Source organism: Bidens hawaiensis, unplaced genomic scaffold (genome assembly GCF_021521415.1).
Source record: "Bidens hawaiensis isolate Kalapana, Puna unplaced genomic scaffold, B.hawaiensis_p1.1 tig00008655_1, whole genome shotgun sequence".
Classification (NCBI taxonomy): Eukaryota; Viridiplantae; Streptophyta; class Magnoliopsida; order Asterales; family Asteraceae; genus Bidens; species Bidens hawaiensis.
This window is the reverse complement of record NW_027491625.1, coordinates 624423-638741: the sequence shown is the minus strand read 5'-3', so window position 1 is coordinate 638741 and position 14319 is coordinate 624423. Positions and strand designations below refer to the sequence as shown.

Here is a 14319-nt window from a genome sequence, read left to right as displayed (position 1 = left end):
AAAAGTAATTTTCAAAAAATATGGGCTGCAAATATCAAAAATTTCTCAGACATAGAACCTGTTTGCCGGTAAAAACCAGACAAAAATCGCCGGTACGATGTTCTATCAAACCGGCCAAAAATACCGGACTCAAAATACCGGCTTGTTGTGTGAAATCCGGTTTAACCGGTTCAACCGGCCGGTTTGAACCGGTTTTTAAAACACTGGTTAGAACGGTTGAACCGGTTTTTAAAACACTGGTTAGAAGTTAGAACTACTAAATCAACTTAAATACTTAAATTTAAAATTTAAAACATCTTATCAATAAAATAAAAATATTAGCTTCTCTAAAATTGTTAAATGGGTTAACAGGTCAACCCACTTTTTAACAGGTTGGTTTGGGTTGACCTGTTTTTTAAATGTGTCGGGTTCAAGTTGACCTGTTTAAGAAAACAGGTCGTGTCAGCCGACCTAAAACCTATATTTTTTCGTGTCGGGTTCGTGTTAGGTTTTGGGTCATGTCGTGTCAGGAATTAACGCCCCTACTTTCGAGTACTTCAAATGTGGGAAATCATTTTGGGATGAAGTTTTGATTAATTTTGGTTGAAAATGAGGTGCTCAATTTTCCTTATAAATCGGTAAAAATAAAACAGTTTAAATGAAACTAGAATATAAGAACTAAGATAAAATATGCAAGTACGAGATGAAGCAACTTTAATAGGTTTAAGTTTCGTTGGACACGGTTTAATTCGTTGTGAAGCCCTCACACAGTAGAACACAAACCCAATAAATCATGCCTACCCCAATATGCTTAATGCACTGAAAAAAAGTTGACGTGACGGATTTAGTAAGAAGAGGGGCGTACGTTTAGTAAAAACAAACATTAAGCACAAACATTGGCAGTCTGACACGTTACAGAGGTTATAAAACATTCCAGATGTATATAACAATCATGTTATACAAACATACATGAGTAACTGTTACCATATGTTTATGAGTAAACATACAAACAAAACTCATTAATCCAAGAAAAAAAAACAACAAAAGCCTCATCATCTACATAAAATACCAACAACATATTAAAAACATCAAAACAGTTTGGCTTGATGTGTGGTTCCACCTCTCATCATGTTGCAAAACTCCTCATAGTTTATTCTTCCATCCTGTTCAAAAAAAGATATATATTAATCATATCATAATATTATAAATATATAAATATATAAAGTAATATATATGATGATTACATTATCGGTATCCACTTCAGAAATGATATCCTTGATGGTAGCTTCATCACCCATGTCGTATTCCTTCATGGCGGTTTCTAGTTCATCCATGGTGATAAATCTGTATCATTACCGTACCACTTTAGATCGATCACAAATTGTAATCCACATAAACAGATAAACTACATAATTTTATTACTCTTGATCATCGGTGTGAATTTCTAACACGACACAAACAAAACACGAATTTCGCGGGTTTGGGCTTAGTATGAACAGGTTCGGGTTGGACTTGCAAACACGCTTAGCTAAACGGGCCGTGTTCGTGTCAATCCAATGGATTTGCAGGTTGACCAATTTAAATAATTTGCTTCTTATTTTATTTTTTCAATATGTGTTTTATGTTGTATATTATACTGGTTGCATATTTTGCACAAATATTTAATACTTAAAATGGAAATTGACACCAGATTTTATAATTAAAACGTAATTGTTACATATAAATTTGCATTTTTTGTTGTAAAGATAATTTTGCAAATACTAATATGCGGAAAAAAATATACAAGTGAAACGGGAATATTCAAGATTTTATCTTTGTGTTGGGTTGGACATGCCAACCCACAAATGCAACTCGTTTGACACTCGCACTTGATACAAGAAAGACCTTTGACTTTAGAAGTCAAACTTAAGACTTTGCAAATTCCAATTTGATAGGGATTTCACGACGAATCTAACAAAAAAACAAATTATATTGTATTGTTTGTTAAAAGTCTTGATACTAGTTATCGAATTCGATTTCAAAGTTTTGAAAATCCCATAAAATAATAAACTTTAATAAGAGCGTATTTGACTTTGACTAAAAGTATAATGCCCAATGGAACTAACCCGCTATTATCAGTATCAAAGTGACAGAAGGCTTTATATAGATGCTCATCTCTTTCGAGCCTGTGTCGGTGCATGGTAGCGGTTATGAACTCAATATAATCAATTGTTCCATTTCCATCCACGTCAGCCTAAAATATAAAAATAATTATTAAAACATAGATAATATTGCACAAAAACGGAATGAACTTTACTTTCTTGTTTTCGTGATTTTAGCAACCAACTTTAAATTAGGTAGTTGAAATATAAAAGCATCACTGAAATTTACTATTTTTCCCATTATACCCTTAATTACCTTTACTGTAAATGCTAGTTTTTCAAGTCACTGGCGTTGGCGTCTTAAATGTAACGTAAAATTGTCATTCTGCTAACTCAAAGATGCATTTACCGTGCATCTTAAATTGAGTTATCTTGTTTGACGACAATATTATTGTGACTGATGGCGTACGTTTAATTACTGATTGTAGCAACAAATGCTAAGGGTAAAATTGCCATTCTACTAACTAAAGTAATTTTTAGCTGATTTTTCTAAATATTGCTACTTGAATCGGCTTGCTAATAGCTTAATACGACCCAAGCTCAAGCCTAAAAATAAGCTTGTTTAATAAACGAACCTGAGCCCGAGCTTCACCTATTGAGCTTGAGCCAGCTCACAAGCCTAAACAAGCCTACTATTTGTATAACTTTATTTCATATATTATGTTATATATAAAAATCAGAATTATAAATATGTATAAAATGATTATAAATATATATAAACTAATCAACAAACAATAAACAAGTTGAGTCCAGTTTGAGCCTGAAAAACTACTCACAAGCCAAGCTCAAGCTCTCGTAAGTTAAACGAGCCGAGCTCGAGCCTAGGTGAGCTCGCTTACACCCCTATTTTCTACAAGACGTCTAATTGTGTAATTTAGAGTTTAGAGTATATGCCGTGTCGTGTTGCCACGTGAGATATGACGTGACATTTAATTTCTATATATTTCAAAAAGATATTGCAAACTTGTGAATAAATTATTCCTCACAAAAATTTTGCAACCGGCGCGGTAACAACCGTTTGCTTATGTAAACTCAGCCAAAATAAAGTTGATTGCTAAAATCGGTAATAAGTTGTTAATTTGTTTCTATTTTGCACCTAATTTAAAGTTAGTTGCAAAAATTAGAAAAAAAAAGTGTGAAGCTTGTTTCTTTTTGTCACAGTTGGCCCGAACTTACACTATAATATAAACATATAAATAAAGATTATATTACGAATTTCGGTTCTGTTTCAGTTTGCATATAATTAAAACCGAACCGAACCAAATTTATGAATTTTCATTTTCAAATTAAAATGTTAAGTAATTTGTAAGATTTTAGTAAATAAGGTAACCCGAATATAATATACAGATAATGTTTAATTAACAAAATCATTTAGACCCAAATTCATTACTTTTGGCCAATTTTGTTTCGTCCGAAAAATTTCAAGCCCAAATGGTAAAACGAAACCCAAACCCAAACCGAAAAGTTTTCAAAAATTCAAAAACCGGATTTTTAGTTAAAGAACTCACGGCTTCCATAAGTTGTTTAACTTCTGTTTCTGAAAGCTTGGAACCGAGCCGAGCTAAACCCGTCTTCAATTCCTCATAAGTGATTGAACCGCTCTTATCGGTGTCCATGTTCACAAACATCGCTTTCAAACCTTTAATTTCTTCTTCAGACATACCTTCCGCAATAACCTGAACACGTTTTCATATATACACGTTCAAAAAATTTAAAGATATTATTTGGTTGGTCACATATGAATATGCAAGGAGACCATAATGTGTGCCCACAACATAAAAATTAAAAGTCTGAAGCTTACTTTCAAAGCAAGTTTCTTGAGCTTATTCATTGCTCTAAATTGTTTCATTCTAGACAGAACCGCACTATCTATCGGTTTGTCTAATGCTTCTCCGCCTTCTCTGAGCCATGGATGCTCTATATAAACAAACAATAATAATATTAATAACAATAGTAATATTATGCAGATGCTTAAAGTAATTACGGTAAGAAAGTTGAGAAATTCATGCAGTGTAAGACGCACGTGAGCAATGCAAAACATATTAATTTTTTTCCGTTGACATTAATATCTTAGCGTTGTGAAACAATAATAAAATTTAAAAAATTATTTTTTAACCTATAAATACCAACTTAATCTTATTATTTCTTTCACAAAATTCTCTCCATTATCTTATTTTTCATTATGTAATGTTTTAAAAAAGTTTAATTAATATTAATCACATATTTATATATTATTTAGTAAGTAATTGTTTTAAACTAATAAATAACTATTGTATTAAAAAAATTAAATAAAAGGATGAGTGAGTGAGTGAGTGATGATCGCAATTAGATGAACTGCAACTCGTTTACAGAAATGCACATTAAAATAAACTAATGACGAATACCAAGAACTTGGGTGGAAGTATATCTCTTTTTTGGATCTTGCGTTAACATTTTACGAACAAGATCTTTTGCACTCCTTGAAATCGAGGGCCATGGGTCACTTTCAAAGTCAATTTCCCCTTCTAGTATAGCATCAAATATTCCCTTTTCCGTCTCTACGAACACGCCATACAAAGGAAAGTAATTAACATTCACTAAAACAAAAACAAAAACAAACAAATGTTATATGTATTTTACCTGCCCAAAACGGAGGCACGCCGCTTAACAAAATATACAACATTACACCTGCACTCCATATATCTATTTCCTTCCCATAGCTACGCTTCAGTACTTCCGGAGCAACATAGTATGCACTACCGACTATGTCACGGTGCACCTTCCCTGAAAAATATTTCCAAATAATAAAAATCATGAAAATTCAGATCCAACTACGAGAATAAGATTTTATCATTTATGATACACATATGAAAATTAACTAATAAAGTAATATACGCTTTAATTGACATTCAAAATCAACTCCGCCGATTTGTCAAAACCAAATCAATTTATCATAATTAGCATAAGAGATTTACAACCCTAAAGCCCTATTTATTTATACTATAAGAGTAATACTTTTAAGCCAAGTAACTACCTTGGTACCTCTAATTGATAAAGATGATAATAAAAATTGTAATTAAATTCATCTAAAAATAATACTAATAAAAACTTCCCTTATCAACTTAATTTGTTCAAGTCTTCAACAATCAACAAAAACACCAAAATAACAATTTGGATGAACAATTTTGACAAAATGGTCTAAACTTTTTTCTTTTACAAAAACATAATTTAACTTCTCTTAATTTTAATTAAGAAATCATTTTAGCCAACCAGAAGCTTCCACGTGACACGCCATGCTGCGCCAGATGAAAATCTATTGCACGATAATTAAAATCCGTTGCGCCAAGCGACACGTGTCAAACACTAGTTGATTCGAAAAGTTTTATAATTAAACGGCTATTTTGTCAAAACTCATTGGTAAAAATGGCGATTTTGACCAATTTTCCCTATTCAAATAGACAATATATAAACCGCCATACGAGAACATAAAGAATCTACCTAGTACCTAAAACACAATTGCTTCTATAACATAAATAACAACATATGATAACACAAATAAACTTATAACTACATATCTTCATACGGTTATACCTTCTTCGATAAACACCGACAACCCAAAATCGGTAGCTTTCAACATTGAATCTGGATCCTTGCTCGAAAGCAAGAAATTCTCAGGCTTTAAATCTCTATGCATCACACCCATAAAATGACAAACATGAACAACATTAACAATCTGTCTACAAATGTCGGCTGCGGCTTTCTCGGTATAATGTCCTTGAGCTATGATCCTATCAAACAGCTCTCCGCCCGCGCACAACTCCATGACGAGATGAACCGACTGTCTGTCCTCATAAGCACCTTTAAACTCCACAATATTTGGCTGACCACTCAAATGCTGCATAATCTGAATCTCTCTTTTGATATCCTCTTTATCATTCTTGCTTGCAAGCTTTCTCTTCAAGATTGACTTGCAGGCATAGGTTTGACCAGATATATTCTCAGTACAAAGATATGTTACACCAAACTGACCTCTACCCAATTCTTTACCAAGTGTGTAGTACCTTCTTATGTCCTCAAATGGCTTACCCAATATGGTGTTAGGGTTTGATGGCTGAGTATGCACAACTGGTCTAGGGTTTGGTGGTGGTGCTGGATGAACAACAGGTGGCTGCTGACGTGGTGGTGGTGGCTGCTGACGTGGCTGCTGATGTGGCTGGTGGTGAATGATGTGTTGTTGAGGTTTGTAGCCATTGGAGTTAGGGTTTTGGTTATTATTCTTGGTGAAACAGCAGCCCATTTGTTGCAGATCAAGAAAAGATGAAAAGGGTGTTGAATTAAGAGTTAATGGGAGGTGGGTATGGAAGATTATAGGATAAAGATTGGATCTTTAATGTAAAGATTTGATTTTTATGAAGAAATTTGAGAGCTTTTGGATGAATTTGGGGGAAAAAAGTAAGTGAGACGGAGGTGATGAAACATGTGTTTGTTGACTTTTTGACTACGCGTGTTTGAAGGACACTACAGTCTTTGTTTGGTACAACTGTTTGTAAGGCTGAGGGGTGTGGGGCTCTAACGGGGGCGCGAGTGGGGGCTCCAGCCAATAATATTGTGACGTGTGGCAGAGAGAGAAACTGGATAAGATGGGTGTTGGAGCCCCCGCTGGAGCCCCTGGCCCTGGTGTGGAGGGGCTCCAGCGGATTTTTTTTTTATTTTTTTATAAATATATTCAAAAAACGTATTATTAAAAAAACTCATAAATTATTAAAAAAAACACACATTAAAAAAAACACATTAATATCTAAAAATAAAATAAAAATTAAAGTACTAAAAAAACATTATTCTTATTCTTCGGCTTGGTCTTCTTCGATCAACCTCTTTCGGATACGTTCCTTTTGCTTTTCCATCAGCATTTGATCGACCGGATTTAGGTTACTGAAGTCTCTTGTAAGGAAGTCCAAATCTCTCATTCGACTTTTTTCCTTTTTGTCATTAGAGACCACCTCCATGGTTTTGTTGAATTTATTGAGGGATTCAACAAGATCGACGATGTTTACGGCTCCCCCCTCAGCCGGTTTTTTCCCCTTGGCGTCCCGTCCCAATGGCCGCCTCCTCGGCGGTGAAGACGTTTCCTCCCCCGCAATGTTTAGGTCAAATCCAACGGGGCAATCCGACCCGGCAGAAGTGCTATACGCTCCAGACGAACTAGTTTTAGTCCGTTTCGGCCCTACTTCCGCATCATGGTCCGGCGCCACAAGCTCAACCCGCTTGGAACACCTTTTCAACCTCTCCCACAACTTTAAATCGTCCCACGTCTTCACCGTCCCATACCTCCGCAAACACTCCTGCCTCCACTCTTCGACAGTGAAATTGTAAACCGCCAAATCATCACTGCCACTTGGTCTCATACGACCGGCGTTCCTGTTGAAAAGATTTGTAAACAAGCCGACAAATTTTCTGATTTCGGACCACCGACCCGAAATCATATCGGCGTTTCGCTCTGTACTCCCAACGAGCGTATAGAACGTCTCCCTAACCTTTGTCCAAAAAACCTTGCTTTTTTGGTAGTCGGCTGCAAAATGAATAATTAAAATAGATTTCCAGTTAACTTTTTTATTTAACTTTTTTATTAAAAATCATTTTTAAAAACGTTAAAACAATTACCGCAACGCCGATCCTCAGAAATGACTATCCAAGCCCGACACAAGGCTTCCTTCTCATCCGATGACCACGGAGTGGTTTTCCGTTTCATCCTCGGAGTCGAAGCCGGTCCCGGCCCGTCCGTTGCAAGTTGTTTTTTCCGGTGGACGCGTCTTCTTGCTCCCGTAGCATCACCGTGTGATTCTTGTGTCTCTGGAACAACAAAGTTAGGAGACGGTTGTATGTTGGATGGTTGAAAGCCGGATGTTTCTTGCGGCCCCGTATAAAACATCGATTGGTCTGGTGACGACCATAAATCGTCGTAACTATAATCTGAATCTAGGTTTGGGTACCAATTTCCAGACATTTTTGGGTATTATATAGGAGATTGGGATATTATATATGAGTTTGGAGATTGAAGTTGTGTTTGATATGGTTGAAATGGGTTGATTTTGGGGTATTATATAGGAGTTTTTAAAGGTTTTTTTAAAAAAAAAACCGAGCTCAACGGCTCTTTTGGGCGGGCCCACCAGCTTTTCCTCTCTCTTCTCCCGCGACCACACTCACGCCTGCCTGGATTTCCGCGCTCGCACCCCGCTCGCGCCCGCGCTCGCGCCCCGGTGGTGTGGGGTTAGCGCCTGGGGGCGCGAGCGGAGGGGCTCACGCGCCCAGGTTAGCGCCCCACACCCCTCAGCCTAAGTGGTGGCTTATATACCATGGTAAATAATTGATTTAACACATTCTAACTCATGTACTAATTAATATGTCTTGTTTTATGTTTTTTAAAACATTTTGAACCATTGAGTAAAAGTTTTTTTTGACGGGATGTCAACTGTTCATACTTATTTTAATGTTTTTAGGGCTTACCTAAAACCTAAGCAGTTAATGCAGAAAAATATCGAATATCGGTCAATGATCGATATCTGAGATGTTGGTTATCGCAGTGAGATATCGGTAATTTTAATATCATGTAAAATACATATATATAGCAATTTAACACTAACAATTTAGTATAGTCTCCTACCATTAACAAATTAACCTTTTGCAAATTGCAAAACACTAAAAATCATAACAAGTAAGAATTGTTTAAGACTTAAAACAATAACATTGAACACTAAAAGTTGAAAATTAAAACTTAAAACACTGATATCGTGAATATCGGTAATATATCGGTCAAATATTAGTCAAATATCGGTAAATATCGTTGATATTATCGGTACTGATAATCTGAACTGATATTCTGATTTATATATCGTCAAGGGACCGATAACCGATATATCATCGATATATCGGTGATATATCGGCGATCTTGACTACATAGCCTAAAAGCACCATCAATGAGGAAACTCGTCAGTGTGAGAAAATACATTTGAGCCAAGTTTTTTGTCTAAGACCATAAGATCTCAGGTCTTAACTATAAACCCCTCACGCGGTTTAACAATGAGGTTTATCAACGGCGAAATTAGATATTTGTTTTTCTGTTGTTTGAATGGAAACTTCTTAGGAGATCACTCATCATTTGATTGTTCTCACTTGAATACATTTATTTAATTGTAGAGTTCTCATCTCATTCATAGTCATTGCGTCCAAAACATATTGGTGATACTTAAAAGTTAAAACGGTATATTCCTTATAACCGAGCCTCTCTCGTTTAAACAATATGGAATATGACGATGTGAAATTTGTTTCAGGCGCCACATTAAACTCGCTATCAAAACGACTTGTTATTGTACTTACATAGATAAATATATAACATTTTCTGCTAATCTATACCATATGAATTGTATTGTTTTAAGGACTTGTATGAATGTAAGGCCCCGTTCCCGGTGCCTCACTCATAAACACAATTCTACAAATCAGAGTTTATTAAAACTTTCGCGGAAATGTTTACTTTAATCGTTTGATACAAAACATTTGATCTTTTCGTTAAAACATAATATTCAGCATATTATTTAAATCATCATTTATCTTCCATCTTTAGATGCCAGCCATTCAATCCATGCCATGTACCAACCTCATGCTAGCTCTGTAATCATATTCACCTGCGTGCATACTAAAAGTCAGCTACGCTGAGTGAGTTCTAGTTAATCAGGCAACATACAATACATACACATATCTTACCTACATACATATCTTAACATTGTGTAAATATCCATAAGAGGAACGTCACATAATATCTAATAAAAGAACTATTACTATTACCCCTATTATTTATGTTCTCCATAGAAAGACACTCTATATATATATTCTCCATAGAAGGAGCATCCTATATACTTCCATAGAAGGAACACTATGTTTTCCATTAAAGGAACACTAGGCTTTCCATCAAAGGAACACTGGGCTTTCCATCAAAGGAACACTGGGCTTTCCATTAAAGGAACACTATGCTTTCCATTAACGAAACACTGGGCTTTCCATTAAAGAAACACTATGCTTTCCATTTAAGGAACAATCTATATATTATCCGTAGAGGGAACTCTATATATATAAGTTATCATTTAATATCCATATAAGGAGACAATCATCACTATTTTTGGCAATACATGCAATATCCAAAGATCGTTCACGTATCGACAAGCAATCATCCTTACATTACACACAAAATCCATATCTTTATTTATAGCCTAACGGTACGTGCAATATCCGAAGATCGTTCACATAACGTCTGTAAGGCCCCGTTACCGGTAGCCCTACTTTCGTGTTGGATTTACTCATAAACGCAGTTCTAATATCAGAGTTAATTAAAAACATTCGCGGAATATAAAAACTTTAATAAAACATTTCATAACAATTCAAAAATTGTCTTAAACAACCAACTTGTCTTTCGAATACTAAGTAATTAAAACATAACACGCCCTGAGCCTTCCGATGCCAGTCTCTTATTCAACGCCACGTGTCCCCTCAAGCGAGCTGCCTCATCCTACTCACCTGCGTGCATACTAAAAGTCAGCTACGCTGAGTGAGTTCTAGTTAATCATACATTATACAATACACACAAACTTATATTCTTTCATTCATACTTTCATACTTTCTTTTGTACTAACTTGCTTTCATATCTTACGTTATAAAGAGCATTACGCCCTACATTCCTCGAGTATTATTAAGGCTCGGTACCCTCCTTCCTCGAGTATTATTAGGGCTCGGTACCCTCCTTCCTCGAGTATTATTAGGGCTCGGTACCTTCTTTCCTCGAATATTAGTAGGGTTCGGTTCCCTAGTTCTCGAATATTAGTAGGGTTCGATTCCCTCTTCGTTACCATACAACCATACATCATACCTCGAGTATTATTAGGGCTCGGTACCCTTTTCGTAACCATACAACCATACAACCATCCTTTCCTTCTTTTATTAACTTTATCACGTTCATACACATAAGCATACATATCATACTTACCTTATACATAGCGTTCCAACCTGACAGTACGTGCAATATCCGAAGATCGTTCGCGTACCATCAAGCAATCATTCATACATTTCACATTATTCACATAAGTCATACACTTATCTCTTAGGATAAGCGTATTAACAAACATATTGAGTATGCACACAGCCCCGAAAACATAACACATAAATGGGGCTAGAAACTCACCTGAATCCTGTTACGCTCTCCGTTAATCGTTATTCCCTTCTTGAGCTGTGCACGGCTAACTGTATAATATTTACATGTATCAATTAACTCTTACTACTCATATCATCTTTCTAGTCTTAGCTACTACCCACAACGAACGGGGGTCCGGGGGCAACGCCCCTGGCAGCGGGGTCTAGGGGCGGCAGCCCCTAGCAGGGTCCAAGGGGCAGAGCCCCTGGCAGGGGTCGAGCTGCCAGGTCAGCTTGGAAAAAATTTATTTTCATTAACTGTCTTAACGCATTTCCTATTAGGATTTTAAGTTACTATTTTATTCACCTACTCATTCGTTAGCCCGATTCGGTATCTTAAAATGCATGTTAAGCGAACTTAAGGTTCGGCGAACTTAAGGTTCGGCGAACTTAAGACTCGGCGAAATTAGAGTCCAGCGAACATATGGTTCAGCGAAGTTGATAAGGTAGGCGAACTTACTTGTAGCGAACTTAACATCAAGCGAAGTTAGGTTTGTCGAAGTTAACCTTAAGCGAACATATGCCAGGCGAAGTTGTCAGGGGCGAACTTGGCTGGTGAACTTGCTTGAATGCGAAGTTGGCTTGCAGGCGAAGTTATTCAGCATTCGCCTCTGTTCATTCGTAATCACCAGAATCACCCTCGTTTCATCGAGAAATTCTTGGATATGACGTTAACAAGTCCCGCGATCATTCCCATGGCCTTGTTCGGGTAAAACTTAGCCCGGAATGACGTAAAGTTTGGACCTTTATGGTAAAAACGTTCAATACAAGATTTACGGTTTATCCTATACGAACCGTATCTGTTTATGGGTTCATTGGATTCGTCCTAGCATCAAGTTCGTTACTTTACGTTTCGTTTAGAGCCGATCTATTATAGTTTCAAGTTTCATGGCTAACCGTCTATTAAAATATGAACTTTAAGATCGAAATCATACCTTTATGTTTTCGTTTTGGTTTCGGTTAGCTAGCTTAGGAACTTTGGATCTTGTATAACTCTTGAATCACGTTTTCTTGCTCAGATTTCACCTCTCTCTCGCTCGGCCGCGTATGGTGTGTGTGTTTAGAGTGTGTAGAGATTAAGATGGAATGAAATGAGGTTTAGGGTTTTATGGTGGTTTAGGAGGATATTTATATTCCCCAAGGCACATGGACCTAAAACCCATTACCCTTTAATCCATCTTATTTAATCCCAATCCATGATCTTTTCTTTATTTAGCATAAATTAATTATTAACACTCGATAACTAAACGCAACTCTCTTTATTTAATACTAGAATCATTTTAGGATGTTACAACGTCAAACAATCATCATACATAAATCATACAAGGCATACACTTACCACTTAAGGTAAGTGTATTAACTATCACATCGAGTATGCACACAGCCCCGAAAACATAACAAGGAATGGGGCTAGAAACTCACCTGAACTCGGTTACTTCTTCCGTTAATGGTTACTCCTTTCTTGACTGTGCACGGCTAGCTGTATAACAATTATGTGTATTGATTACTATCACTTTTCATATCGCATTTCTAGTTAATTTATTACCCACAACGAGCGGGGGTCCGGGGGCAGCGCCCCTGGCAGCGGGGTCTAGGGGCGGCAGCCCCTAGCAGGGTCCAAGGGGCAGAGCCCCTGGCTGGGGTCGAGCTGCCATGTCAGCTTGGAAAAAATTTATTTACATTAACCGTCTTAACACTTTTTCCATTAGGATTTTAAATTATTTTCTAACTCGCCATCTTGTTCTCTATAACGAATTTAGCCTAATTCGTTATCAGACTACAGTCTAATTCGTTATCCTTCATGGTCTGATTAGCTGATTCGTTAGCCTGGTTTGTCAATCTGATTCGTTGTCTGATCATGACCTGATTCGCTATTCCAATTCGTTACCTGAACACCATCTAATTCGTTATTGGAACTTGGCGAATTGGTGAGTAACGAATCACCTGATTCGTTACCTGGTTCGCTCCTAGTTCGTTAGCCTAATTCTGATGTAACGAACTGGGTGAGCTGATTCGCTACCTAGCATAACGAATTGAACCATTTTTAACGAATCATCTCTGTTCTTATCCAGACTTTGACTTAGGGGCAAAGTCAAAATTGTCAAGAACACAATATAGTCAACATTCATCAGATCTGCAATTAAACCCTCGTTTCTTAACCAAATATCACAATTTAGGTATCAATGGATTCAGAATTACAGCGCCTACAAACCCCAACCATCAAATCGGCCAAACGTCAATGTTTAAGGGGTGCGATTAGGCATATAGGTTACGGGTTCTTTTAGGTTATCAATTAACCTATCAAACTGTAATGGATTTCAGTGAGGCTTGCTTTGTGAGGCTCGTTTTTATCATATATATACAGATCTAAGACTACCTAAATGAATCCGGATCTAAAGGAACGATTTCTAGTTATAAACGTACCTTAAACGAGTCGGTTTACGAACACGGTTAAGCCTTGATGTTGTTTTGGTTCTTCACGACGATCTAGCACCAACAAACTCCGGTTTTCACCTTCGGATTTCGGCTTGGGTTTTAGGATGGTGTGTGTGTTTATCAATGTGTAGGCTATGGTGTAGATTTTGGATAAAAATGGAAAGGATTAGGGTTTAAGGGGTATTTATACCCCCTTAAGCCCATGGACCTAAGACCCATCTTTCCCTTTTGGTCCATAATTAAGTCAATCTAAAAGCCTACTTATCCTATCATATTTTATTATTATTATTATCCGAACGAAAAAATTGGGATGTTACAATGAAATGTAAGATGTGATACCTTTTATTTTATCATATTAATTATCGATGTCACTCATTATAGATGTCTGTTAGTTGCCCTACTCTCCCCATTGGAGACACATGTTCGATTTCCACTTTCGCCATTTCTATGAACATCTGGATGAATCAACGCTTTAATCCCGAGTTCGAACCCGACATGCAATTAACTTAAAACCGAAAAGAAAATATTTCTTTTGAGGGTTCATATGTTA

At 36.6% G+C, this 14319-nt stretch overlaps 1 protein-coding gene across 1 annotated transcript; it reads right to left on the bottom strand.

Annotated features, from left to right (window-relative positions):
• Nucleotides 1-898: 898 nt before the first annotated feature.
• LOC143529736 (calcium-dependent protein kinase 2-like) lies at nt 899-6547 on the bottom strand. The gene is made up of 8 exons (XM_077025464.1): nt 5691-6547; nt 4740-4883; nt 4505-4657; nt 3922-4037; nt 3629-3796; nt 2085-2212; nt 1224-1323; nt 899-1142 (listed from the first exon to the last, which is right to left on the bottom strand). Exons 1-8 carry the CDS (start codon nt 6394-6396, stop codon nt 1068-1070), a joined length of 1590 nt encoding a protein of 529 aa, XP_076881579.1. The 5' UTR covers nt 6397-6547; the 3' UTR covers nt 899-1067.
• Between the last annotated feature and the right edge of the window lie 7772 nt (nt 6548-14319).

Excerpts from the sequence above, each read along its gene's own strand:
- LOC143529736 (XM_077025464.1), bottom strand. The coding sequence starts at position 6,396 with ATGGGCTGCTGTTTCACCAAGAATAATAACCAAAACCCTAACTCCAAT. Across the intron at positions 4,658-4,739 it reads CGTGCCTCCGTTTTGGGCAG|AGACGGAAAAGGGAATATTT; the intron begins GTAAAATACATA and ends GCGTGTTCGTAG. Across the intron at positions 4,038-4,504 it reads TACTTCCACCCAAGTTCTTG|AGCATCCATGGCTCAGAGAA; the intron begins GTATTCGTCATT and ends TTGTTTATATAG.